Raw genomic sequence first — 26932 nt, forward strand, 5'->3', positions numbered from 1 at the left:
CACAATATGGTGTGCTGGAGTGCCCTGTAGGGTGTGGCGAAAGAAAGCCAAGGGCATGGATACCGGGGAAAGAAGGACCGAGTTTATGTGCTGCACTGTCCTTAAAAAGATAAGGTGTTAATAACTTAAAAAGAAAGATAGAAAAGGTATGAAATTAGGGGAGCAAGAGGTGGCCTGGTCCAGACGATGCCAGTTTGTGCCAGAGGGTGTTTAGAGAAAACCATTTGTTTGAACGGAAATGATGATCTGAAATGGAGTCTGTCTCCCTGCAGAGACAGGAGTTTCTGCTGTCATAGCCAGGGCAAGGTGCAAGAATGGTTTCTCAGAGAAAATCTCTCACACGGCTTTAGTCTGTGCCTGCATATATTTTCCATTATATCCAGATGTGGGCCAATGGTTACGGAGATCTCATAATACCAAAAAGTGATATGACCAACATGTACAGCTTACAGTAGAAACTCTCTTAAATGACGTTCACCAGTAAACTCACTGTGTTAGTTGATAGTCTCCATGCTATAAAATATATAATTGTATCATTAATTTAATCCTCACAATAATGCTTTAAACTTTATGATTATTTACACTAAAAAGTATATTATTTATGGTTTAAGATGCAGAAATAGAAACTCAAGGAAATAACAATTTGCCCAAGGTCACATAAATGGGAGTTTGGAATGGGACCCCAGGTTGGCCTATCTGAAACCAATGTGCTTCTTTCTACCACATCAAACTGTGCTCCAGGATGGAGACAGGGGAGATAGGTATTTAATGGGCAGGATTCTAGGTCACTATTTTCTGCTTTAACTGCATCATTCTTCTTTGCTCATTATTTTTATTGGTTTTACAGAAGGCATTATTAAAAGGAATGGCAATTTTGGAAACTAGTGAATTATTCCACATTGTCTTCCAAGTTCCTTATTATTTTGTCTCAATGAATCTTAACTATGTGCCAGGCATTATTCTAATAAATTCCCATGTATCATATTTAATCCTTACAACCACCCTACGAGGTAAGGGCTTTTATTGTCCCCACCTGCTTACAGATAAAGAAACTGAGCACAGGAAAACTAAGCAGGTACCCAAGATTTTATAGGGAGTAAGTAGGAGAGCCATAGGTAGCATCTAGCTTGTGCATTCTTAAGCACTATGTTTGCCTCTTCATGTATAATTTCCTTTGCCAAAAACTTACGTTCCCTGGCTTATTCAGCTAGCTCACTACTAATTTACTCAATTTTTCAGAAGTCGCTTCCTTCAGGAAGACTTTCCTGCCCAGATGAGGTAACTTCATACAACTTTCACTAGAACCTCATGAAAGCAAGACAAGTCACCAAATTTATCAATCTGCCAACAACTTGTTTGAAAAACAATTCTTCTTGAATATCTCCATTGATCCGACTATATTTTTTCTCATGAGTATATTCTTAGAAATATTTTAAGTCATGTTCCATTTTTAAAAAGATCAAAACTGGTTAGTCATTTTATAAATGTTTTCTTATATATTTACATGAATCTAATCTAATTTTATAACAAACATTTTAATGGTTCACATGAAAAATTTTCAATTGTTATTAATTTTGTTTTAATGTTTTTTAAACTTTCAATGTTTTTGCCAACATAAGAACATTTAAAAATTCTTTGCCAAATTGTTGAATTACCACGTCGCTACATTTACGAAACTTACAAAAAACCTTGGTTTACTTTAATTACTCATATATTTTCCAGCAATTAATATTTCATGGAATTGTTTTAAGAGCCTTTAACGATTTCTTTGTAGTTTTAAGTCATCAGTTTTCTGATCTTAAGTGTGCTAAAAAAATTGTCTCTGGAATTTTGGATTTGGGATTAGGTAACAAACTATTGTATATTCAATCGTCATCTCAATTCAATACTGAATGGCGGTTAATGTATCTTGATCTTAATAACTTGGCTTGTGCTTTGCTCCTTAATCAATCATAAGGCAATGTCAGGAGAAGCTGGGGTCACAGTAAGGCATACCTACTCCCTACATTTGCTCCATTTGTTCCACTTGTGTCCTTTAACCTGGGGTCCTGGGATGTGTGACTTGCAGCTAATCTAGAATCTTCAAATTCTAAGGAACCCATAGTTCTGTAGAGCAGTTTATTACCAAAAAAAAACCCGTAAGTGCGGAATGGCAGGAGGAACAAGCTCATGATTTCCTGGAGTCTTCTTCTCCCCTTCGATTATACCAATATCAGTGCAGAAAGACTGAGCAGGCAACAGAGGAAAGAAACCATCATTTTCAAAGCTTTTATCTTTTCGAGAAGAGGAATATGACAGTGAGAAAAATGTTCAAGGAAAGGTAGGCACTGAAAAACTTTTAAAACATCTGATCACTAAAGTAAAATGCTTTAGTCTTTCAAGAGTTATTTCTGTTTGGCAAGCAAGAAATTCAAATAACTTAACCCCAAGTTTAGGCTCTAAGAAGAAATAATATTTTTCACATGCTTTTCTTTTTGCTTTGTGGGGCTCAATTAAGGCACTGAAACATGCATTAGTCTTAAAGTGTCTAATGAGTTTTCAGTGCAAACAGCCTATTCCTTTCCCGAAGAGACTGAACTTCAAGTCAAGATTGATGCTACTTATGTTCTCCCCTCCCCTCAAGGTGAAAAGGCAAACAAGTAGCAGCTTTCATGAAAGATGTCAGATCTTCTTTATTGATGCTCAGGGGTCATCTTGCAGGTCCTTAAATTAACTGAGACACCCCATCAGTTCCCAAACCACTTTGATTGTTACTAGAAAGTCTAGTTACCATGGCTCCAGACACATTCTGCCATAGGCAGTTCACTTAGAAGTGAACTTCTAAGACTAATTTGAGACTGTAATTTTACCACCAGAACTTCTGTATATATATTTAAAATTGCTTTGCTACTTTAGGGATAAGAAAATAAGTGGTATTGTGCATTTTAATGGGTGGTCAATGACATTATTAAAACTAATCATTTAAGAGGTTAAAATATCAAACTTCAAAAGAGTGGCATAGGGTTATTCACAATGTTTTCTTGATGGCTGTGATTTTTACTACGCTTTTCAAAGTGATGATTATTGTGCTTTTGAAGCTAGTGAAGTAATTAATGCAGTTGCAGTTAATCACATTAAGACATACGAAAACAAATGCTATAATTAATATAAAACAAACAAATATAAATATAATATAAAACAATAATATAATATAAATATATATATATAAATAAAAAAATATAATATAAAACAAAATCCTAACTTACCTCGATATTTCTCCGGGCTTGGGTTGCATCTCTCTCCAGCTGGATGGGAATTAGAGGCAAACCTCCAATTTTGGGATTTTTGGTTATAGAACGTTTTCGCTCCTTTCCAGCTGGTGGCCGTATATCATTTTCATGCTGTAGAAACACAATTTCTTGCTGTTGGTGTGTGATTTTATTTTGTGATACACCATGTTATATAGTCACTTGGCTCCTCTTCCATACATCCAAATCAAATGGTTTGCTTTCCATGAGAATGCCATTTGTAATTAGGATGTTGACTCTGGCGGTGGCATCGCTCGAGGATATGAAACTCTTAAGTGAACTGAGCTTTGAGGTCTCAGTTCAATTTCTAAGTTTCAACTACATGCCTGCTGTACCACTTATCAAATCAGAAAGGGGGAAATATTTAAGGAAACTGGCAAATCTCTTTGTGAGAGAAAAATAATACATTTGTCTACATTTCTAGGCCCTGTAATCAAAGTAACTATACATTCATTTTCTGTCTCCTCCAAAGATGACTTGAGAGTAAAAATAATTTGACCTTATATACCCCAAGTCAACCTAAAGCATGGCTATCAGAAAAATCAGCCTTATTTTATGACCTTTTGAAAAATCTGACTTTTTGATCTAATTGAATTTTAAATAAACGTTACTTTGTACACAGACATTTATAGCGAAAATCATTGTACAACACAGAATGTGGCACACTACATACTCTGGCCACTGAGCGATTACAGATATGACTAGAGAAAAGTTAATTTTGCATTGGGGAGAAATATCCACAGGTAAAAACATAAGCTCATGAGTGATAAATCCTTGAGAGATATATATATAAAAGAAAAATCTTTAAAGAATTTTTCTACTCCTCAGGGTAGATTAACTTTTTAGAAGTTGGGCAAAGCAAACTGATTTTCAGACAACAACCTATGAAACAAATACAGAATACCAACTATAAAATGAGAAGTTTACAGATATTAAGATGAAAATCATTTGGTAAACTATATAACTAAATGTCTACTCTTTATTTTCCTCTACTCTTAAGATTCAATAGATTCTTGTTCCTATGTTGCAATTAATATTTCAATGTAGTGTTTTACAGCAAAGAACTTGTTTCAACAAATAGACTGTGTACCCATTATATAATAGCTCATTTATATTGAGGGGCATACTGCTAGACTTTATGCTTATCAATATACATACATCTCATTTAATCCTCAACGATCCTACAGTGTAAGTCCTATTATCACTAGACTTCGTGTATATGCATCAGATCTACCCTTGAATTTCAGTGAAGTGTTTACTTTGGTTCAGCAAATCTACAATGGTACATTATGCAATATTTCAGAGAGAAAGTTACAAGCTTCATAACATTATTTTTATGTCCAGGTCCCAAACCTGGTAAAAATAATTTTGATATTATATAACTGGGATGTAACCAACAGGCAAAGCTGGGAGAAAACTGGCTGGGAAGCAATTAGGTAACCTTATGAATTATGCTTACACTTTTATTCACTGATGTATAGTACATGTGCTAAATGATATTTTAAGGAACCTAAGAGCAAATGCAGTTTTCAAATACATATTTCTTTTTTTGACATGATATACCATGCTGTGAATACTGGCTAATTACTTCTCACTGGATTGATTCGAGAGGTATTTTTCCCAATATCAGAAATCATTAGATCTAAGTAATATGTTCTGACAACATTTATATTATGTATAAGTGACTTCAAAAGTCATACTGCATGGATCATATAGCTGAGGCTCATACGTTGATTATTATAACCAATGATCACACCCCAAAATCTTCATTTCTGCCTCCCACTTTCTTATTTTCTGTCTTTATAGCTCTACTGAGGTACAACTGACAAATAAAATTGCAAGGTATTTAAAGTGTACCATGTGATGATTTGATATATGTATACATTATAAAAGGATTCCCCCCATCGAGTTAACTAACACATTCATCATCTCACTTATTTATCTGGGGGTCAGACATGAGAACACAAGTTCTACTCTCAGCAAATTTAAACTACACAATATAGTGTTATCAACTATAATCACTAGGTTATACATTAGATCCTCAGACCTTATTCATCTTATAACTGAGAGTTTGTACCCTTTTACCAAATTTTCTCTATTTCCCCCACCCTCTAGCAACTATTTTTCCACTCTCTATGAGCTTGACATTTTTTTTTTTAGATTCCACATATAAGTGATACCATGCAGTATTTGTCTTTTTCTGTCTGGCTTATTTCACATAGCATGATGCCCTCCAGGTTCATCCATGTTGTTGCAGATGACAGATTTTCTTCTTTTTAAAGGCTGAATAATATTACATTATATATATGGAATATATACATATACACCACATTTTCTTTATCCATTCATCTGTTGACAGACTCTTAGGCTGTTTCCATACCTCGGCTATAGCGAATAACGCTGCAATGAACATGGGTCTGCCTCTCACTTTCTGACCTTGACCTCTTACCCTTCCAGCTCACTCAATTTAGTTTCATTCACTCTAAGTATTCTTTAGACTCCTTGAGACCTTCAATCCATTCTCCACCACCATTCTACTTTTCAATTTTTTTCCCTCTTCCTTCATAGCCTGGCTTAGATTTCATGGTCAATCAGTATACTCACCTCCTTGTAAATATCTTCAAGTCCTGTGCTCCTTCTCCCTCCATCCTATATGCCTGGCAAAGCCCCAAACCTAGTTAAACCCAATTCTACTTACTCTGTGGGTGCCTACCAACTGATGCAGAAAGAAAAAAATAGAAGATCACTCTGGGGATTCATCTCACTTTAAATTTAACCTTAAATTTCAAGTGAGCACTCAGCATTACCTGGACGTTCTACTATATGGCAACTGGCTTCCTCACTCTCTGATTAGTTCTCCTCTTTTACTCTGCCCCCACACTTCTAATATCTCCAGCTCACTCACATGTGGGGACCTCACTACTTCAATTTAAAAAATGATTAGTAATCATTCAATAATTTCATTTTCCCATCATGAAATGTACCATTCTCTCCTCATCTGTAGCCATATAAGTGAGGCTCCCTTCTCTTCCAATCAGTATTTGCTCTGATTACAAATAACTTTTCTCCAAACATATCTATAATTGCTCAGTGGGCCAGAATATCTAGTCAATAACTTGAGAACAAACGTGCTACACTCTCTGTTGTACAATGATTTTTTCAGCAACGATGAACAAATGTGCACTTGCTTACATTGCTTCAAGTCTGCTCAGGGCCTCTGCTGGTTTAATAATCTTTCTCCTCCTCTATTAAATTTTTCTTCCAATTACTGGATTGTCTCCATCAGCATATACGCCAAGGATATACTCTCCCATCTTAAAGACAAACAAATCAAAACCCCAAAACCTACCTTGACCTCTTACTTCTATCTAGTCACAGCGTCATTTATCTTTATAGCAAATTCTTTAATAGAATTCTCTGTACCCATCACCTGGTTTTCTTCCTTCCTCAACTCTTCTCATTTCTTTTGCTGGTTTTTTCTTTTCTGTTTGACCTTTGAAGTCTGGAATGTCCCGGGGCTTATTTGTCCTCTCTTTCTCTCTCCCCCTACGTTCCCCTCTTTCTCATTCTATATTCTCATTCTCTCTTTCTCATTCTCTTTCTCTCCTCCCTCTCTCTCATCTCACCCAATCCTCCTACGGCTTTCAATACAACCTAAATGCTGACTTCCCCCAAATTTACATTTCAGCTTCAAACTTCTGCCTGAGTTTTTGACCTATGCATCCAACCTGCTACTCAGCATATCCATTTGTATGTCTAATAGGCATCTCAAATTTTTTTTTTTTTGTGAGGAAGATTGGTCCTGAGCTAACATATGTGGCTCTAACATATCTTCCTCTATTTTGTATGTGGGACACCACCACAGCATGGCTTGATGAGCGATGCATAAGTCTGTGCCCAGGATTCAAACCTGTGAACCCCGGGCTGTCGAAGTGGAACATACGAACTTAACCACTATGCCACTGGGCCAGCCCCATAGGCATCTCAAATTTTACATGGCCAACACAGAACTCTCAATTTTCTTCTGCATCTCTGATAATGTCACTTACACTTGCCAGTTGTTTAAAAAACTAAGACACTTCCTTGGTTGCTACTCCTTCTCTCAAACTGCTATAGCCGATCAATCTGCAAGCCTTATTGGTTCTACCGTCAAATATTCTTGAATTTGAATACGTCTTGCCAGATCCACTGTTACAACCCTAGTCCGAGCTGCCATTTTCCACACAGTTGTTCTCCCTGCTTCCATCTTTGACCCCTACAGTGCAGCCTCAACAAAGTAACCAATATTATTATTTTTTCAAGTAATATAAATCTGATTATATCATTTCCTTGTTTCCCACTCAAACTCCTAAACTGGGACTACATGATCTGTCCCCTGCCTTCCTCATCGCTTACATCCTTTTTCACACAGGCCTTCATGATGCTCATAGAATATTACGACATGTCATGACCTTACTTGCCAGCCCCCAACCCTGGAATTCTCCCCCTCCTGCATATGTGCAGGACTCACTCCCTCATTCCAGACAGGGCTCAGCACACTATCAGCTACTCAGAAAGGCATTCCCTGAGACTCTTTCTCAATTAGTGCCCTTTCTTCCCTCACTCACACTGGCTTTCCTTTCCCTAGCTTATTTATTATTTTATTTTATCCCACTAATATCTATTTGAAATTTTATCCGGTTATTTATTTTCTTCTCTCTTTTGAATTTTAGAAATACTGAGTATGGACTCTGTACGAGGCATTGGGTTCTGTGATGCGGATATACATACAGGTCTAATAAGACTGAAAGAGTCTTTCTTCTCATGGAGTTTATGTTTTAGTAGGAAAGACAGATATGAAAAATCTAAATACACAAATGCTTTTTAATTAGCACTACCATGTTGAAGTATAGGCTACTAAGGGTTTCTATAGCGTGAAGGTCTTATTGGTCTGAAGATCAGGGGAAGTTTCTCTCAGAATGTGACATAAAAGCTGAAATTTAGAGGACTTTTGAGGCAGAGATGAGGATGGGGGTGGATATTAGAAAAGTATTCCTGGCACCAAAAAGAACTCATTGTAAAGGCACTCACTGTTGATTAGTGTGTGTGTGTGGGTGTGTGCATGTGTGGGTGTTGTAACATATATATTAACATTTGCTACTTTCCTGTCTGTTTCCCTATGGAAGTGAACCATTAAATCCTTAAATCCAAAAGGACCTTTGTGTTTATCTTAATCCTAAAAAGTGGAATGAACAGAGGAAAGGTAATTGGGCCGAGTCTCTGGGGCCAAGACAGCAAAGAATAGGTGAGGCAGGGAAAAATAACTTGGCCATGAGAGCAACCTCTGTTTCCTGGCTATTTATACCTTGATTTTCAACTACAGAGTCTACTGACTTCAATTATAAAAACAAAAATATCAATTTAGTTGCACCATAAATAGACACTGTACCAGTTTTCAACTCAATGTTCCAATTTTACTAAAATACTTCAAATTTAGTTTTCTTAAAGTAGGACTTGAATATCTGAAATTTTAAAAAGTCAAAAAAAAGAAGAAAAGTCTCTAAAAGTTAGCAACCAGTCTTTTTCAGCAACTGTATTCCCAGGTAGTAATAGTAGGTCAGGCTGAGAAGAGCAGTGTTTATTAACCACTGGAAAGGTTAATAAATTAAATGAATAGAGAAAATGGTTTTCAAAACAAATAAAGACTAGATTTTGGGGTGAATTAACTTTTCACTTGTAAGAGGAACAGGGACGTACAACCTTAGTAATAAAGAGTGGCAACTTAATCATTACCAGTGAATTTCAATGCTCTTGTGGGAAGCATCGCTGGGAATTCAGCCAGACAAGGTTGGGGGAAAAAAACCAATCCTATTAGTGGGACTATTTAACCCTTCCCCCAGAGTGAGTCCTCCTCTAGGGAGGAGAGTGAATGGGGAATTGAGTACAGGCATTGGCCTACGGCATCCTTGGCTTTAAACCACTACTAAATGTACAATCCTAAGCAAACGATGGAACCTTTGACAACCTTTACTCCCTCATCTATAAGCAACGTCATGCACGGTTTGTTACAAGGAATACATAAGTTAACCCTTTTGAAGCATCCAGCACACAATAAGTATTAAAGAAATAGGTTCCTGTCCTTGTTTCTGGAAAAGCAGAGGTGCAGAGAGTAGGAGGCCATAAGGAGAATAAGAAGGAAAATAGCGCACTTTTCTAAACGAAGATCAGTGTGGAACCCTGGTAGGATGAGAGCTGAGATAAGCCCGTCTTTTTACAGTACTACCATCTTGAAGCAACACACATCTCCTAAGCTAAGAAGGTGCTGGGCTGGCAAAAAGAGGTCTCCACAAAGAGAGTAAACTGTCTTTCAAAGAGAATGGATAAATCTGGATTCTCAAATATTTAAAAAATATGAATGAGAAAATAAAAGTATAGACATAAAACTCAAGTTCTCTGAAAATCACCACCACACTTCCTATAAACAGTTGTTATACTTTACTGAACAGTTGAAACAGATATCATACCTGGGCAATAAAGAGACTGGCCATCCACTCCATCTGACTTTGTAAGCTATCACAACACAGATGCCTGCAAAACAAGTTCATAATTCAAAAAGACAATGGAATTCTCCGGTGTATTTGGTGATTAAGTGATCAGAAACCTATTTGAGTTTCTCCTAATTAATGATTCAATGCAATCAAAACAGGAGTATTTCAAGACAAGTTGCTTCTGGCTTCTGTTAAGTGTACAATATGAAAATAATAGTGTAAATATGCTAGTTTAAACAAAATACAGCTAAAGGCTTTGGTAACTGCTGAAAAATGATCGAAATATTTTTGGAAAGGCAGAAAGGTCAACGTCATTTGCTTTTTCAGGTACACAATGTTAAAACATCTTTTTCCCCAGAAACCCCGAGCCTAAGAAGCAAAGTATGTACACATTTTCTTAACAGCAGATTTTTAAAAAAGGCTTAGACAATCTCCATCATTATGATTATAAACATTAACACCCACAAGACTCATGAAAAATGGACTACACGAAAAACCACTGCATGCCCAATAACACTGACTCAGTGACCTTTCATTGAAAAGCTACATAAAACAGAGATCTTGCCTTCAAGGTTCACATAGTCTATTAGGGGAGCCAAGCATGTAAACAAATAAATTATAACATGGTGAGAAAAAGAGAAAGTAAAGTTAAATGCAAACACAGAAACAGCACATTTGGGGATGAGGTGCAGTTTGTTTCCTAGAAGAGGAAAATTTTGTAACTGACATTAGAGTGGTACAATGGACCTTTCAATGTAATTATATTTTTTATATTCCTGTATATAAATAATTTGGGAAAAAAGTTAAAATGAAACTTCTGAAAAATTTTTGCTTCCTTCATTAGATTCTCATGAAAACACTGTCCTTTCCCACTGCCATGTCTAAGAAAACTGTTCTCTCCACAAATCATTTTAATTATGCACCCATGTGTACAAAATACTGCAGATGCACAGAAGAAATAATGATTGGAGGTGAGAGTTATCTGAGAAGACTTTTGGGGTATTTGAGCCATGGTTTGAATGAAAAACGGTAGCTGAGGCAGCCAGATGTGCAGGAAGAGGATGGAAGTGATGAGGGGAGGGAGCAGCATATAGTGTGGGAAAAGGTTCAGGAAAGGGACCACGTATATCAAACAGGTAGATATGAAGCAGCAAGGCATGCATGGTGAATTCAAGACAAATTATTATTTTATCATTAAGCAAAAGAGTGAAAATCATGGGAGATAAAGCTGATGGAGCCCCATATTATAGGATCCTGCAGCTGTGCCAACAGTCCTGTACTTTATCCTGCAGGTATAGGATTCATAGAAGAGTTTCAAAGAAGGAAAGAAACATGATACATTTTAGAAAGTCGCTTTGGTGGCTGCGTGGAGTATGTACTAGAAAACAAAAGCAAAGTCAGAGACATGAAGAGCACTTAGGACTTCTGGAACAACCCAAGTCAATGAATGAAGGCAAGGCCCCAAGCATAGAGGGCATGGTGGATCAGAGAGATAATTAAGAGGCAGATCTGGTATAGCTCAGTGATGGATTAGACACAGGCAGGTGAGGGAGAAGGAGACACCTAGTACACTCTAGGGAGAGTGTCTAGATCCTGATGATGTCAATGGAAAAAGTACATATATGGAAAGAACAGGTTTGAGACCAAGATTTTTTTTTAAATTGAGTTTTGGCTAGTTTTTTTTTTTTTTTTTTTGTGAAGAGATCAGCCCTGTGCTAACATCTGCCAATCCTCCTCTTTTTTTGCTGAGTAAGACTGGCCCTGGGCTAACATCCGTGCCCATCTTCCTCCACTTTATATGGGACACCGCCACAGCGTGGCTTGCCAAGCAGTGCGTCGGGGCGCACCCGGGATCCGAACCGGCGAACCCCGGGCCGCTGCAGAGGAGCGCGCGCACTTAACTGCTTGTGGAGTTTTGGCTAGTTCTTACCCTTTATTTAAAACTGAATTTTGCCTCCTTATCCCATAAAAGCTGGAATTGTTCACTCATACAAAAATTAGGAAGAAATCAGACATAGTTTCTCTTAAGAGGCAGTGGCAAATAGGATACAAGGGATTGAAATGGGCCCAAACAGAGAAGCAAATCTATTTTCCTCTTCTTAGAGTATTTAGAAAAGGTTTTAGCTTACTTAGGTGAAACATTTCCTGACTGTAGATCTATCTGCCAAATAATAACATTATTTACTAAAGTTATCATCAATATATCAAATCCCAAAATTGCCAGCTGTTACTTACCAGTGATGTTTTTCAGAATATGCTGTCAATCCCCAACTGCATCACATGGGAAAAAAACACACATACATATTAAAAACGACAAATTTTACAAGACTGAAAATAGGATTAGCAGTTAAGGAGGTGATATTTAATGGTGGGAATACCAAAGAGAATAGATATCTGGAAGTGAATGATAAATGTTGAGGGATTTGGCTACAAATCTATGCTGAAGGGAGACAGGGAAGGAATCTCTCAATGTTATGGGGCAGAGGAGGAAATCTCTCAAAAGATACTCTTGGCTGAGTAAGGACAGATGTCTAGGAAAATGGCCAAAATAAGATAATATACATATTGACCTACTGATATTGTGAGAAATGGAAGAATGAGCCAATTGCAACACAAGCATATGTGCTGGGCTTAGAAATTAAGCATGGAGGCAAAAGTGAGGACAATTTCAGTAACAGAATCTCAAACTACATACAATTCATTAAAATGAGATTTCACAGTATTAAGTATTAGTGCAAACATTAATTAGCTAATCAAAGTAATTTGTGATAAGAAAGTGTGGTATACACCAAATGCTGGAATGATTCAAGTATTAAAGCAGAACATAATGGATAAGAGGGGTCCACTTCCTCTCTATCATCTACACGCTACGGGTTTACTACCCAATTCAGCAAAACAAAAAGGGCAAATTACACAGCCAGGCATCACGAGGCTGCAGGGTAGCATTTGTTTTCCTGTATGTAGACTTCCCTGGAACATCCCTATGTCCCCAGACTGTGACTGAACACGGAATAGGATGTGGAGAAACCCATGTGTTTCCCAGTATACATGGCCTTCTAAGCATTTCTTGCTTTACATAAAGGAGATGCAATCACCCAGGAGCTTGACCTTAGTCTCAGTGGGAATATCATCCCTCCTTATTTACCCAGACAAGTTTCCTTGGTCTGCAATAGGTCCCCTGCCACATGTCTGTGGCAACTTCAGGAATCTGTCTCAAGCTTAATTTACAAAAAGTTAGACTAATGCCACTGATTCCTAAATCCTTGAACAGACATATATTTCTGTAACTTTTTCTTTTCAACAATCCTTTCCTGTCAAACTTTACCTTGTTGGAGGCTTCATTTTCTTTTTCACTCCAAGATAAAACTTCATTGAACTGAGAGAAAACATTTTGTCATATTTACTACTCTGTAAGAAAAAGAAAATATTTGTAATTAAACAGATTTTATAAGTATCCTTACATTTTCCTTGAGTGTTAATGACTAAATTGAAAACTGTTTAGTCTCTCCAAGGTTTCATGAATGTTTTACCAAGATTTTAGTAAATGAAGATTGTTTCGATTACAACGTTATAAATTTAAAGAGATAATTTTGGATATGTATGTATGTTTACATATGTGTGTATATCTATATACAAACACACATACACAGGTCAATAATTCTTTATTCAAGACACCTGGGACCAGATGTGTATCAGAATTGATAATTTTTCAACTTCTTCATATTTTAAAAATACAATACAATTCATGTGCAATGTTAAGTAACTCCACCACACCACCAGTGTTGTTTGGGCTAGCACCCTCTATTCAAATATATTCATAGTTCTGTACTGAAATGCATGACATTTATTAAAGTGTGAGGTAAATAAAGGTTATAAATATTATGGACTGAATGTTTGTACCCCCTCAAATTCATATTGTGATATCTAATGCCCAACGTGATGGTATTTGGAGGTGGGGGCCTTTCGGAGATACTTAGGTCATGAGGTTCAAGCCCTCATGAATAGGATTAATGCCCTTAAAAGGGGCCAGAGAGCTAGCTCGCTCTCTTTCCGCCACGTGAGGATATAAGGAGAAGTCAGCAGTCTACAACCAGGAAAATGGCTCTACCAGAACCCAACCATGTTGGCACCATGATCCTGGAGTCTACAACCAGGAAAAGGGCTCTACCAGAACCCAACCACATTGGCACCATGATCCTGGAGTCTACAACCAGGAAAAGGGCTCTACCAGAACCCAACCACATTGGCACCATGATCCTGGACTTCCAAGAAATAAATCTGCTTTATAAACCACCCAGTCTATTGCACTTTGTTATAGCAGCCCAAATTGCCTAAGACAAATATCTTCATTTTGGTTTGGGTCAGGTTTTGCCACCAAATGAGTTACGATTTTCTGTAGATTTTGGAGTTCATAATTATGGCAAACAGACTGTGAGCCTTCATGGAAACATAATGAACTATCTCAAATATCCATATTAATGAAAATCTTCACTAATAATTCACGAAAGTAGACTTAAAAGAATTTACATTTGCTCTGGATAATTATATATTCTCCATACAAATCCCAAAGTATTTATCTGAGATTAACATTTAAAAAAAGTAAACCCTTGAACATGGACCATCAGGAAAGTTGTCTGACAGAGGCAAAACTTGAATCATTATACTCTAATTTAAACCCTTAATATTAAGCCACACACATTTTATTATTTATCATTGGCTACCCTGAAATAGATTTTATAAAGATAAGAGCTATGGAAATAACTATGAACACAGCCTTTCCTCACAACCTAAAAATTCTCAAGGAAATCTCTTGTTTCAAACTGTAGTCAGACAGCCTTCATAACTGAGAGCAAGAGGCTTGGAGTCATAGAGACCTGGGTACAAATCTGGCTTGCTACTTCCTTAGCTTGTAACCTCATATTACTTCTCTCTGCCCTTATTTCTTGTTTGTAAACAGGGACAATGAAAATACTGACTATTTCATAGGGTTATCATGAAGATTAAATGAGAAAGTAAAGGGTTACTGTGAAGGGTTATCATACAAATTAAACGAGAAAAATGCCTATAAAGGGTTTAGCCAGTAATTGTCATAGAGTAAGCACACAGGAAATTACAGCAATTGTTATTATAATACATTTAAAACACACTGCTTCAGAGAAACAGCAAGAAAGGCAAGTTGCCAGGACCCCAGGACAATGCACGAAAGCCTACTTAGCAAATATGTAGCTCAAATTAGCACCAAGTTCTATACAAGTTAAACTATTACTATGAAGTCCTTTCTTTATGAGATCAGTCAAATTTGAAAAGTAAAAGGTGGAAAATATGTTTGTAAAATTAACACTTGGTTTCCATAAAGAAAACAGGTTAGGAGAATATAGAGAAAATATATAGAGAAAAAAGTAAGAGGAAGAAGATCAGGAATAATGTTTTGACGACCAATGGCCTCTGGCAGCGATGATAAGGCCTGGAACTTACATGGTGAATTTACTCCTAGTTACTATTATCAATGTTGCTCTTATTATCATGATAAATAATTAAAAAACATATTTTGGAGCTTTTTTTTCCTTATGGCTAGGTTTCTAGAAATGGAATCACTGGGTCAAAGGATAGGAACATGATTAAAATTTTGGCTAAACTGATAGGATACGTTTACTTACAGTTGAACATATATTTGTGTATTTGCGAGCGATTTTCAGTTTTGATTTGGTAAACAATTTATCCAATTTTTTACTTATTTGTTTGCATTAGTTCTTTATATATCAAATACAAAACTGCCTTGTCTTTTTAAGTGAAATATTCTACTCAAATTTCTATTTGCTCTTTACTCAATCCCATGGCCACGTAGCTTGAAGGGTTGCTATTTTTAAAGTTTTAATTCTTTTGTCAATCTAGAATACATATTTTATATACACTATAGATGAGAATTTAAATTGAAATTTTTTTTGTGAAAAATTATCCCAGCTGTATTTATTAAACAAATCTTTCTTTAGCTATGCATTTATGATGGCATAGTGATCAAAATTCTGATATACAACTAACTCTTTTACCTGACTTTATGGTACCATTGCTCTCTCTGCCTATTTTTATGCCAGGATCATATTATCTAAGATATTTTAGTTTTATTGTACACCTTAATAGTTGGATGAGAAATATTTCACAATTATTTTACTTTTTATGCCTCCCAAACATTTGCAAGTATTCTTATCTGTTCATCCTTTGAGGTGAATTATATCATTTTTGCCAAGTTCTAAAAACAATTTCCTTTGGAATTTTGAAAAGAATTACATCAAACCTATAAATCTGTATTAGATATTACAAGAGTTTTCTTTTATTTCTATCAGTAAAATTCTGTAGTTTTCTTCATATAAGCCTCTACTTCTTATTAAGGTCATTTTCTGGTAGTTTATATGTTTTCTGGTAGTTTATATGTTTACCAATCCAAACAAGGACTGGTTTTTGGGTATTGATTTTTTAGCATGCTACTTTACTGAACGTTAAGGAATTCGAACTATCTAATATGAAACAGTGAGGTAGCTTTGCGAGGCAGTAAGTATCCCATATAGAAAAAGTTAAGGAGAAGAGAACTTAAAAATGTACACAGAAGAGGAAATCCCGGACACTTCTGTCAGAGGTTAAATCAGATTACAATTGAGGTCAATGTCCCTCCTTGTAGTCAGACTGCTGTTCCCTTGGACACAGTCCCAAATGAGGCAGCAGGGTAGGGGGAGAGGAAGCGACCTCAGCAGTTTGGGTAAGATGGGACTTGCATATTTGAGAATGAGAAGCACTGTGCCTGAACGAGGCAGTCCTCATTTACACAGGCCATTGCAAAGTCCAGGAATGCCTACATTTTGGTACTTTGGGGAACAGACTGCGAGTCTGAAGTAATACAACTGATTCCCAAGCCACTCTTGACATGCAAGCTCATTATACTTTACACCATATCCTGTCCAAAAAGAACACAGATGACATAATTTGAGGAGATCAGCAATGGTGGGAAGAAATCTTTTTTAGTTTCAATCTTTAAAGTGAATATGCATAAAGAGGAACTATAAGGATCCTAATGGAAAGTTCTATAAAAAGAAATCTCATTTGGCAAGAAAACTTTACTGTTGGCTTATTACAACTCTCTCTTTTGGTATCTGTATTTTCTGGAGAATTTCTTCAAAAAGTTCAATATACTGGAGTGTTATCACGTCTGTAATGTGTTGCTTCAGGAACCATATTTTAAAATAAAGTTTTTAAATAAGCCAATTAAATTAGTGCGCTTAAAAAACTATTCTTGTGGTTAAAAGGAATTTGTTTATTACTGCATGCAATTTTTAACCAGCCCCCCTTACTCATTTGGTTTTTTTCATACCATTAACAGTGTAATGGTAAATTCTTTGAAACTTCTCACCTTTTATGTAAATCAAGTCTGAAAACATTTTAATTAACATTTTCTGTGCAGGGAAAACTCTCAAAACAAAATATATCTTCCCTTGTGTATTACCCCAATTTGTTGTTAATGAGCATTCATAAATTATCTCTAATTAACACATAGTCTCTTTAAATACACTTTCCAATTTGTAATTTCTATTCCCTTCTCAGTAGATCATTTTCTAAACATATACAAGCACAAATATATTAAGAGCAACTGTCAAAACCGGAGCCGAATCTTTATTCAAGTAAGTTAGGAGATTTTTACTATTGATTATTTACTGTAAAATCATCTGAAAAGTTAACATTGCCAATGATGTGACTGTCAATAACAAAAGGGACAGACCAGCAACATGAAAAAATAACCGGCAAAATAAAATCACGTGTTGAAAATAGTAGTTTGAGTTTAAAGGAAAACCATGTCTCTCATCTGCTTGCCTTAATGTGCAAACTAAAGTATCAGTTGCACTAATTCTGACAGATGTACAAATACAACTTTCAAACACTTAATAATTAGACTATAATTTTGTACCGAGGTCACTGTGATAGGAACAAAATGTGTTCAGCCTCCTTAAAGAGCACTGTCTTTCTGACAAATACTATATGATCTCACTTATATGCAGAATCTAAAAAAGTCAAATTCATAGAAGCAGAGAGTAGAATGGTCATTGCCAGGGGCAGGGCGGTGGAGGATACGAGGAGATGCTGGTTAAAGGGTACAAAGTTTTAGTTATGCAGAATGAATAAGTTCTGGAGATCTAATATACAGCATGGTGACTATAGTTTATACCATATTGTATCCATAAGATTTGCTTAGAGAATAGATTTTAAATGTTCTCACCACAACACACAAAAAGATAACTAGGTGAGGTAATATATATGTTAATTAGCTTGATTATAGTAATCATTTCACAATGTATACATATATCAGAACATCATGTAAAACGTAAATATATACAATTTTTATTTGTCAATTATACTTCAATAAAGCTGGGAAAAAAAGAAATCATTCCAAATGTCAAAAAAAAAAGCACTGTCTTTCAGACAAGCTCCCTAAACTATCACTGTCTACCAGTTTATGTGAATTATCTTAGACTGAGCAAGACGATCCTTTCAAAAGACACAAATTCTTAAAACAAAACATACTCTGTTAAGGGATATGAGATTCCTTATCTTGCTTACAAAAACAATCGATCTGAAAAAGTCACTTCTCCATGAACAGATTTCCTTGTGGCAGATTTTTAAATTTACATCAGCTTAGGGGAAAACATAATAAAAAACTGAATTGTATAGATGGTCATATTTGAAAATATTTGGTACTATTTAAATGAAAAAGACTTATCCTCTTTAAATAAAATTCTGTCAGCAAAAACAAACCAAGCCAAAACAATGCAAAGTTATTGTTTCTTTACTAAGTCCCTGCATAGAGCCTTTGGAGTCAGACACCTGGAAATGAATTCTGACTGTCGCTAACTCGCTATGTGATCTTGGGCAAGTTATGCAATATCTTGGTAGGCTCCATTTCTTCATCTGTTAAGTGGGAGTACCAATAACATAGGGTTATTGTCAAGATAAAATGAGAGAATCCAAGTGAAATGCAGAGAATTCTGCTTTTCATAGAGTAACCACTTGAATGTTACTGGCTGCTACTATGATTGCACTGCTATTACTACTACTAGTGACTACCAGTTGTTTCTAGCAACTTTCTGTTGCTACACAATGGAAGTGTCAGTTCCTCAATGGGACTAAAAGCTCAGGTTGATTTTAAAATACCCTAAGCAGACATCCAACTATAAAAGTGATCTATAATCAACATATTATGTATTTAGAAGGGCAAGGATTAAGGAAGTCAGTCTAATGAAGATCAAGGTGGGTGAGCCGTTGAAGAAAATGAAACCAAATTCAATCGGATTCACTTCTAGATGGCTAGAATAATCAGCTGTGAAGTCTAGCATTTGCTTTCACAAACGCAAACCTAAAGTTCATATAACCTTAAAATTTGATGTGTTCAGTTCACATAACCCCAAATTCTTATGTGCCTTATTTCTGCCAACTCCATTCTTCCTCTACTGAAAAAATTGAAGAATGATAATAAACAATAACAATCACTTGATACCCAGACTCTCTGCTGGGTCTATCAGATGGAATACCAAGGTGGGAGTTCAAGTAGGGTATATAATACAGCTATCTGAAAAGAGGGATAAGGGCTGCAGAATTCAGTGCTGTCTTATTAGTCTCCTGCCTGGGCATTCTACTGCCCTTGAAGAAAGTGAATATGAGATGTGTAGTCAAAGTAAGAATGCTACTAAGATTTATTTATGCCCACACGGAGGCTTCCCTGCTGGAGGAACATGCAGGGAATGAGGTCAAAGCGTGTAGAGAGCTCAACAGAAGTCACAACAAAATGCAGCCGCAGAGCTTTGGAAAGCCGCTTAACAATTCATTCTTCATAACATGTTAACAGATGTTACTAACCTGGTCTTTCTTTCTTTGTACATTTCCACAACAGAACACAGTGAAGTGCTACATACTTAAAGTATGCAAGCCATGTTTATTCAAGTGAATTTTATAATTCAATAGAAAAAGGTGTCTCACATGAAAAGATGTTCAAAATCATTAACTATCAGGGAAATGCAAATCAAAACTACAATGAGATATCACCTCACGCCCGTCAGAATGGCTATAATTAACAAGACAGGAAACAACATGTGTTGGAGAGGATGTGGAGAGAAGGGAACTCTCACACACTGCTGGGGGGAGCGCAAACTGGTGCAGCCACTATGGAAAACAGTATGGAGATTCCTCAAAAAATCAAGGATAGAACTACCATATGATCCAGCTATTCCACTGTTGGGTATTTATCCAAAGAACTTGAAAACACCAATGCATAAAGATACATGCACCCTTGTGTTCACTGCAGCGTTATTCACAATAGCCAAGACTTGGAAGCAACCTAAGTGCCCATCAAGGGACGAATGGATAAAGAAGATGTGGTATATATACACAATGGAATACTACTCAGCCATAAGAAACGATGAAATCCAGCCATTTGTGACAACGTGGATGGACATTGAGGGTATTATGCAAAGTGAAATAAGTCAGAGGGAGAAGGTCAAATACCGTATGATTTCCTTCGTTAAGTAGTAGATAATAACAACAATAAACAAACACAGAGACAGAGATTGGATTGGTGGTTACCAGAGGGGAAGGGGGGAGGGAGGAGGGCGAAAGGGATAATTTGGCACATGTGTGTGGTGATGGGTTGTAATTAGTATTTGGGTGGTGAACATGATGTAATCTATGCAGAAACATAAGTATAATGATGTACCCCTGAAATTTATACAATGTTATAAACCAATGTTACTGCAATAAATAAAAAATTAAAAAAAAAAAAAAGGTGTCTCTACGTCCTGCTGTCACTCTACATTTAAAATAATTGCATGGGTATTGCTTGAATCTTAAGGAAGTAGAGATGTTACTGTATACACCCATGTAAGCACCATCCAACACTGGACAGAGAACATCTATTTTTAACATCTTAAAAAGTACCCTACTTACTCTATCTCCTCACAATTCCACAGCAAGCTTTCTCCACACTCCAGGCAAACAATTCCTGACTTCTATCACTACAAATGGTTTTGCCTGTTCTCAGATTGCTTATGAACACACTCATGTGGTACTATTCTGTGTTCTTTTGCTCAACAATGATTTGAAGATTCAACCATGTTGTTGCATGCATTAGCATTCACTTATTTTTATTGCTGAGTAGTATTCCATTATATGAATATATCATTCTCCTACTGATAGGTATGTGGAATGTTTCCAGGTTGCAGCTTTTATGAATAAAGCTGCTTATGAACATTCTTGAACAAGTGTTTTTGTGGACATGATATCTAGGAATAGAGCTGCTGGGTCATACATGTAAGATGTACGAATAACTTTATTTAAAAAACTACCAACAGCTCTACACAGTGTTTGTGTGATTTTACCCTTCCACCAGCAACTTATGACAGTTTTAGTTAATCAACATCCTTGTCAACATTAGGTGTTGTCACTCGTATTATTTCAGTCATATTAATGGGTGTGTATTAGTATCTTGCGGTTTTAATTTGCATTTCCCCAATGACTAATGATGTTAAGCACCTTCTGGCTCAATGGCTTATGCCAATGGCTTAATGCCATTCCTAAGTCTTCCTTCATGTACTGTCTGTTCAATACTCTGCCCCACTTTTTATTGGGTTGTTTGTCTTTTTATTGTTGATTTGGAGGAGTTATTTATATTCTGGATATAAGTCCTTTTTTTTTCAGATATATGTACTGTGAGTATATTTTTCTCAGTTTGAGACTTGCCTATTCATATCTTAGTGGACTCTTGTGATGAGCATGCTATTATTACTATATATATATAAATGTTTCACTGCTTAAAAAGAACTTTTACATATATTCTTATTTAAGCATTAACACAATCTGGCATGCAGGACTCACTATCATCATCATATTAGAGATTCAGAAATTGAGGTTGAGAGGTTAAGTTACTTATTCACACAACCAACTCAGTGGATTTGAGATTTTCTGATGCTAAGTTCAATATTCTTATGGCTGTATCATTTATCTACTCTTTCTTTTTCATCTCTACTTCCCCTGCCCATTCTACAATTCTTTAACAAAAGCTTTTCGGGAATTCAAACTCAGAGAAATACGTCAATAAGAGTCAATGAATAAATACAATATTACACGAGTCAATCCATTCAAACGTATAGGAAATATATTAGATTTATTTTAACTTTTGGGTTTTGCCTTTTTATTTCACATTTTATTAATTTCCAATAGCTAAACTCAAGCCACTTTTGCCTTAGGGCATGACACATTCTCTCAGTCAACTTTATTGACTGAGTTGCTGATTTATATGCTAGCTTCTGTAACACATCATATATTAGACTTTTCTTTAGGACTTAGGTCATTCTCTCACTAAAAAATGTGAGGGGCTCAGAAAGGCCATATATGGAAGTCTTTACTGTGATACTGAGCACATTAATGTCATATCCCAGAGGCTGAAAGAAATCATCAGCTTACTATGCATTTTGTTTACTAAAGGCCTTGACTTCCAAGAGGGCTGAGAGAGGTATAAAATAAGAATATTAATACCCACACAAAAATGTATGCATATTCAAATACTACATATACAAATACCTTCACATCCTTGTAAAGAAAGAGATAACCATCTCGTAAAACGAAATATCGGTCTTGAAACTTATTTCCAGATAGTATTTTAGATGGCTCTTCTTTGATTTTCAAGACTCCCTCTTTGATACTTTCCAGGGCCCTCCTCTCTGTAAAGTACAACATTACTTTTGTAAGTTAGGTACATTTTCATTTATTTGGAATAGAATATAAAACATTTCTATATTTTCAGTTCTGATAATATAAATAATAAATTTGTTTTCTACAATTAAGAAGCCTATGGTTAATTTCTGGGAACACTGTGTGTCGAGGGGGTTTGAACAAGTCATAGATCCAGTGACCAGATCTATTTATATCTATTTATAATTTAGAGGCCTGCCTCTGCTGTCCAATTAGCCACTGGCTAATGAGCACCTGCAACGTGCTTAGTCTCAATTGAGATGCGCTACAAATATAAAATATATACCAGATTTTGAAGACTTAGCACAAAAAAAGTAAAAATATCACAATTTTATAATATTGATTACATGTTGAAATGATAATATTTTGGATACATGAGTTTAAATAAAATATATAAGTAAAATTAATTTCACCTGTTTCTTTATGTATATACTTTTAATGTGGCTACTAGGCAATTTAAAATTACATAATCAGCTTGCATTATATTTCTTTTGAACAGCACTCGTATAAACAATGCAAATACACAGGTAAAAAGGGAAATGTCTCCCAGAATTCTGACTCAGGAATCCAGAAATTCTTAAGGCATTAGAGAAATTCCTGTACATACGAAACAGGTAAGGGTAAAAAAAAAAAGGCAAAACTGCTAGGGTAGAGCATTTAAAAACAATTGTATTTCACGTTCAATACTGGCCGGGTCCCACACTTAGAAATCATTTCAACTAATTCTATTAAAAAACAATTCTTGGTAAGAACACCAAATTTGTACTTGTATAAATTTATCAATATATCTCCAGTCTAAAACTTTCTCATCGAAATCCAGACACTATTCGACTGCCTGCTTGAGAACCGAAGAATACTGGAAAGAAAAGGACCAGAAGCCAAATAGCCCTGACACGGTCATCATGGTGTCAACTTCTGCTTTTCCTGTAAAATAGGAGTAATGACACCTATCCTGCAGATTATTGTGGCCCTCAGATCAGACAATGTCCGCAAAAGATACAAGGTGGGGCACTATATTAGGACTAGGAGCTTTAGCAATTTCCTGGTATTAAGGTCATACAATTTTTAAATACTCATGCATAGTTTCTGAAATTTACAAAATAATTTGAATGGTGTTAGCAAGAATTCTTAGTCTTAAACCTAACAATCCCTTGGTTTGGAGAAAATCTTTACTTAGCAAATAACCCACAGATGTTCAGAATTATAATCAGCATAAGAAAACAAAAGTTAAAAAAATAAAAATAGTTGCTTATAACTCAAATATGAGCATGGAATGACTAGCTGGAAGCAAAAATCCCCAGGATTAATGACATCAAGGATCCTAACCACAAACTAACAAACAAACAAAGGTAATTAACAACCCCCAATAGTTTTCATGATATTACCTATTGACCACAGATAACATTCTTTTAATCACACTACCATACTAAAACAGGTTCTTTTTAGAAAGTTTGTGACTTTAAAATAATTTCTGAAAAACATATTGCTAAAATTTGTCTTCTGGTAAAATTTTAATATTCAATTTCATAGAAAAATACTTTAAAAGATATTTATAGCTAAATAGCTTCTATTTTAATTAAAGACAGCACTTTTCCAATTAAAAGACTTGAAAGAAGACATTTTAATACAAGTGGAAGATGAAGAAAAACATTACATAAAACTAGCATTCAGTGAAATTCATATCACATCAATTCATTCATTTCTTCATAAAGTATTGAGGGTCTAGTATGCACTAGATTCTAGTAATATACAATAAACCAGATAGAGATGGTTTCTGCACTTCCAGTATAGTGTTGCAGACAAAGAGTTAAACATGGGCTAACAAATAATGCTTATACATCCTGACAGGAGAATTACAGTAAGCAATTCAGAAAATATTTGGTGGCTCAGTGACTCAGCTGATTTAGAATAGGGAAGTGGAGAAAGGCATTTATAATATTGTTAGTTTAGAAATAGGTAAAGCATTTTTAAAAGCACTAAATTACAATCAAGTTGTGAGATACAGATTATTATATATTGTTTAAGCCAAATTTCACTCATACCTTTTGACTGTAACTTTCTCATTTAGATTTTTGTTCTAATTAATAAATCTTTCAAATTTTACCCATAAGAAATAATCAAATGCTCAGTGTCTAAGCAAACCATTTGTAGGTCAAAGAGAAAACAAGTTTATGGAAAAAAACATTGTTTCTACCTTTGGGTGCATATTTGTTAAAATGTATTTTAATAATCATTGTATATAATTGAGTTATTAGCTAAATCTTAGAGCATACATTACTAAGGGACTCAAGAGGAAGGCTTTGAGAGGAATACATTTTAAGGAAGAGGTAAGAACAAAAATAACTCTGAAATATGAAGTTCTATGATAAATATTAAGGACTTAAAAGAATTTCTAAAAGCTCTCACAGCTAAATTTCTGTCTGCTCTCAAAATGTTAAAATAAATAGAAAAAATACCCACCACTTAAGGGCCAAAATGAAGCTATACACTTTGAGGGATAATCATGCGTGACTCAGGGTAAAACAAAATTCAGATTATGAATTAACTGGCTTCCAATAATTCATTTTTACAAACTTTTCCAGCATTACTTGGTCCCTCAACTTTGGGGTACTTTGCTATTATACTTTCACTCCCTCCATCTCATCCTGGGCAAAAAGCTTATTAAGATACCTTGTCTCCAGAAGAATCTGGTTCAGGCTAGCTGTGTCCACCATACCTGCTGTCCAGACCCTATCCAGGTTTGAGCTCAACTCTAGTTTGTCAGAATACAAGTTTCATGCCCTGCCTGTCCCTTTGGAGCTGGAGTTCAAATTTCTGCTACTCAGATCTTTGCAGTGGGATCTCTGCTTTATAATTCTTGAGATTCTAGCCAGAACTCCTGTCTCCATGCTATACTTTGGGCTCCTCTCTTCCTTGAAATCTTGCTATCTTTGTAGTCTTTCATACCACACTGATCTTTCTAGATCTCAAATTTTTCTAGCTCCTAACTTCAGAGCACTAGTATTTCTCATTCTACATACGCAGTCTTTTTGGCCACACCATTTGCTATAGTCTTTCAATACACACTGGATGCCTCTGATCCAATCAAAAAGAATGATTTCACATATATATGGTCCATAATATAAACCCTAGGCATGGTGTAATATGTTACTAAGCATGGAATACTTCTATGCAATAAGAATTAAAAAAAAAAAAAAGAAAAAACACGACATATCGTGTATATTTGCTTTTAATTGAAAGAGAAACCAGCTATATAGCACATAATTAATGTATTAAAAGACGCTATTAAGTAAGTGACTTGGGAAAACAATCTAATTTTTTTGCAGGTGTAACATCTGAAGATTTAATGTACTCCCCAAAGCACATATTTCCTTCAGAGAAAAATTCTGGGATTTATCTTGATAGGTACAATTTCATCTACTACCTTTTTTGTCTTTCATTCGAATCAAATTCCAGCATACTGTTATCTCTAGAGAATCATAAACCCCCTTCCCTTCTTGGTGGTTGCTAGGACAGGGAAGGCTCGGTTGGAGTTCAGTGAGGAGTCTTTCGAGTTAACACTGTGGGTAAGAAACTGGTATTCTTAGTTAAACTGTGCTATAATTTTGTTATCAATTAGGAGAGCCGTTAAAAATCAGATCTTTGAAACAAAAGAGAATGGCCAAATTTATTTAAACAGAACAGACATATTACCAGGATGATGAAACTGATACCCTCCCAAAAAAGTTTTTCCAAACCATCTGAAAACCTCAAGTTCTCATACGAAAACAGTAATTCCTAACTAGTGATCCCTAATCCCAATAAAATAACTGATCTGTGGAGGAGGTGGGAGGGTCCTGGGAAGGAGAGACAGAGACAGACCGAGACAGAGGAAGGGGGTGAGGAGAAGAAGGAGGGGAGAGGGAGAAATATAAATCTGGGAATGATATTTATCAAATGTATAATCTCCCTTTATCCTTCATGTCCCGTCAGCTAGCAATTCAGCCTCTTTCAGAATTTCTCTTTAGAGTTCAACTCCACTTCATTCCCAATGTCTTCACTCTAACCACTGCCTTTCCTACCTAACACCTGGATTCCAGGACTCTAGGACTCTATCCTCTGTTTTTCTAACGGCTCCAGCATACAATTCCAGATTCGTGTGATGCAAACGCTTTCATCACATTAATCCCCTGTCCAAAGCTCTACTTTCTTACTCTTTAAAGCCATACTTTCCTAATATCAAAAGCCTAAACTTCTTTTCCTGGCTTTTAAAGAGCTAAATAAATTGGAATTCTCCTATTCATTTCTATAAAATATTAAACTAAATATTGATAATTCAGTTGATCATTATACACTATT

General features: G+C 35.7%; 1 protein-coding gene across 6 annotated transcripts in view; it reads right to left on the reverse strand.

The window, feature by feature from the left end:
* Positions 1–26932, reverse strand: part of ARAP2 (ArfGAP with RhoGAP domain, ankyrin repeat and PH domain 2) — a 187085-nt gene that overhangs the window by 4394 nt on the left and 155759 nt on the right. For all 6 annotated transcript variants that reach the window (XM_058546854.1, XM_058546856.1, XM_058546857.1 and 3 more), the window contains 5 exons: positions 22424–22563; positions 13140–13222; positions 12050–12085; positions 9791–9854; positions 3246–3380 (listed from right to left, as the gene is read on the reverse strand). In XM_058546854.1, the coding sequence (XP_058402837.1) occupies positions 3246–3380; positions 9791–9854; positions 12050–12085; positions 13140–13222; positions 22424–22563 (458 nt within the window). The remainder of the gene's footprint in view (positions 1–3245; positions 3381–9790; positions 9855–12049; positions 12086–13139; positions 13223–22423; positions 22564–26932) is intronic.

This window comes from Diceros bicornis, chromosome 8 (assembly GCF_020826845.1).
Source record: "Diceros bicornis minor isolate mBicDic1 chromosome 8, mDicBic1.mat.cur, whole genome shotgun sequence".
In the NCBI taxonomy this organism is placed as follows: domain Eukaryota; kingdom Metazoa; phylum Chordata; class Mammalia; order Perissodactyla; family Rhinocerotidae; genus Diceros; species Diceros bicornis.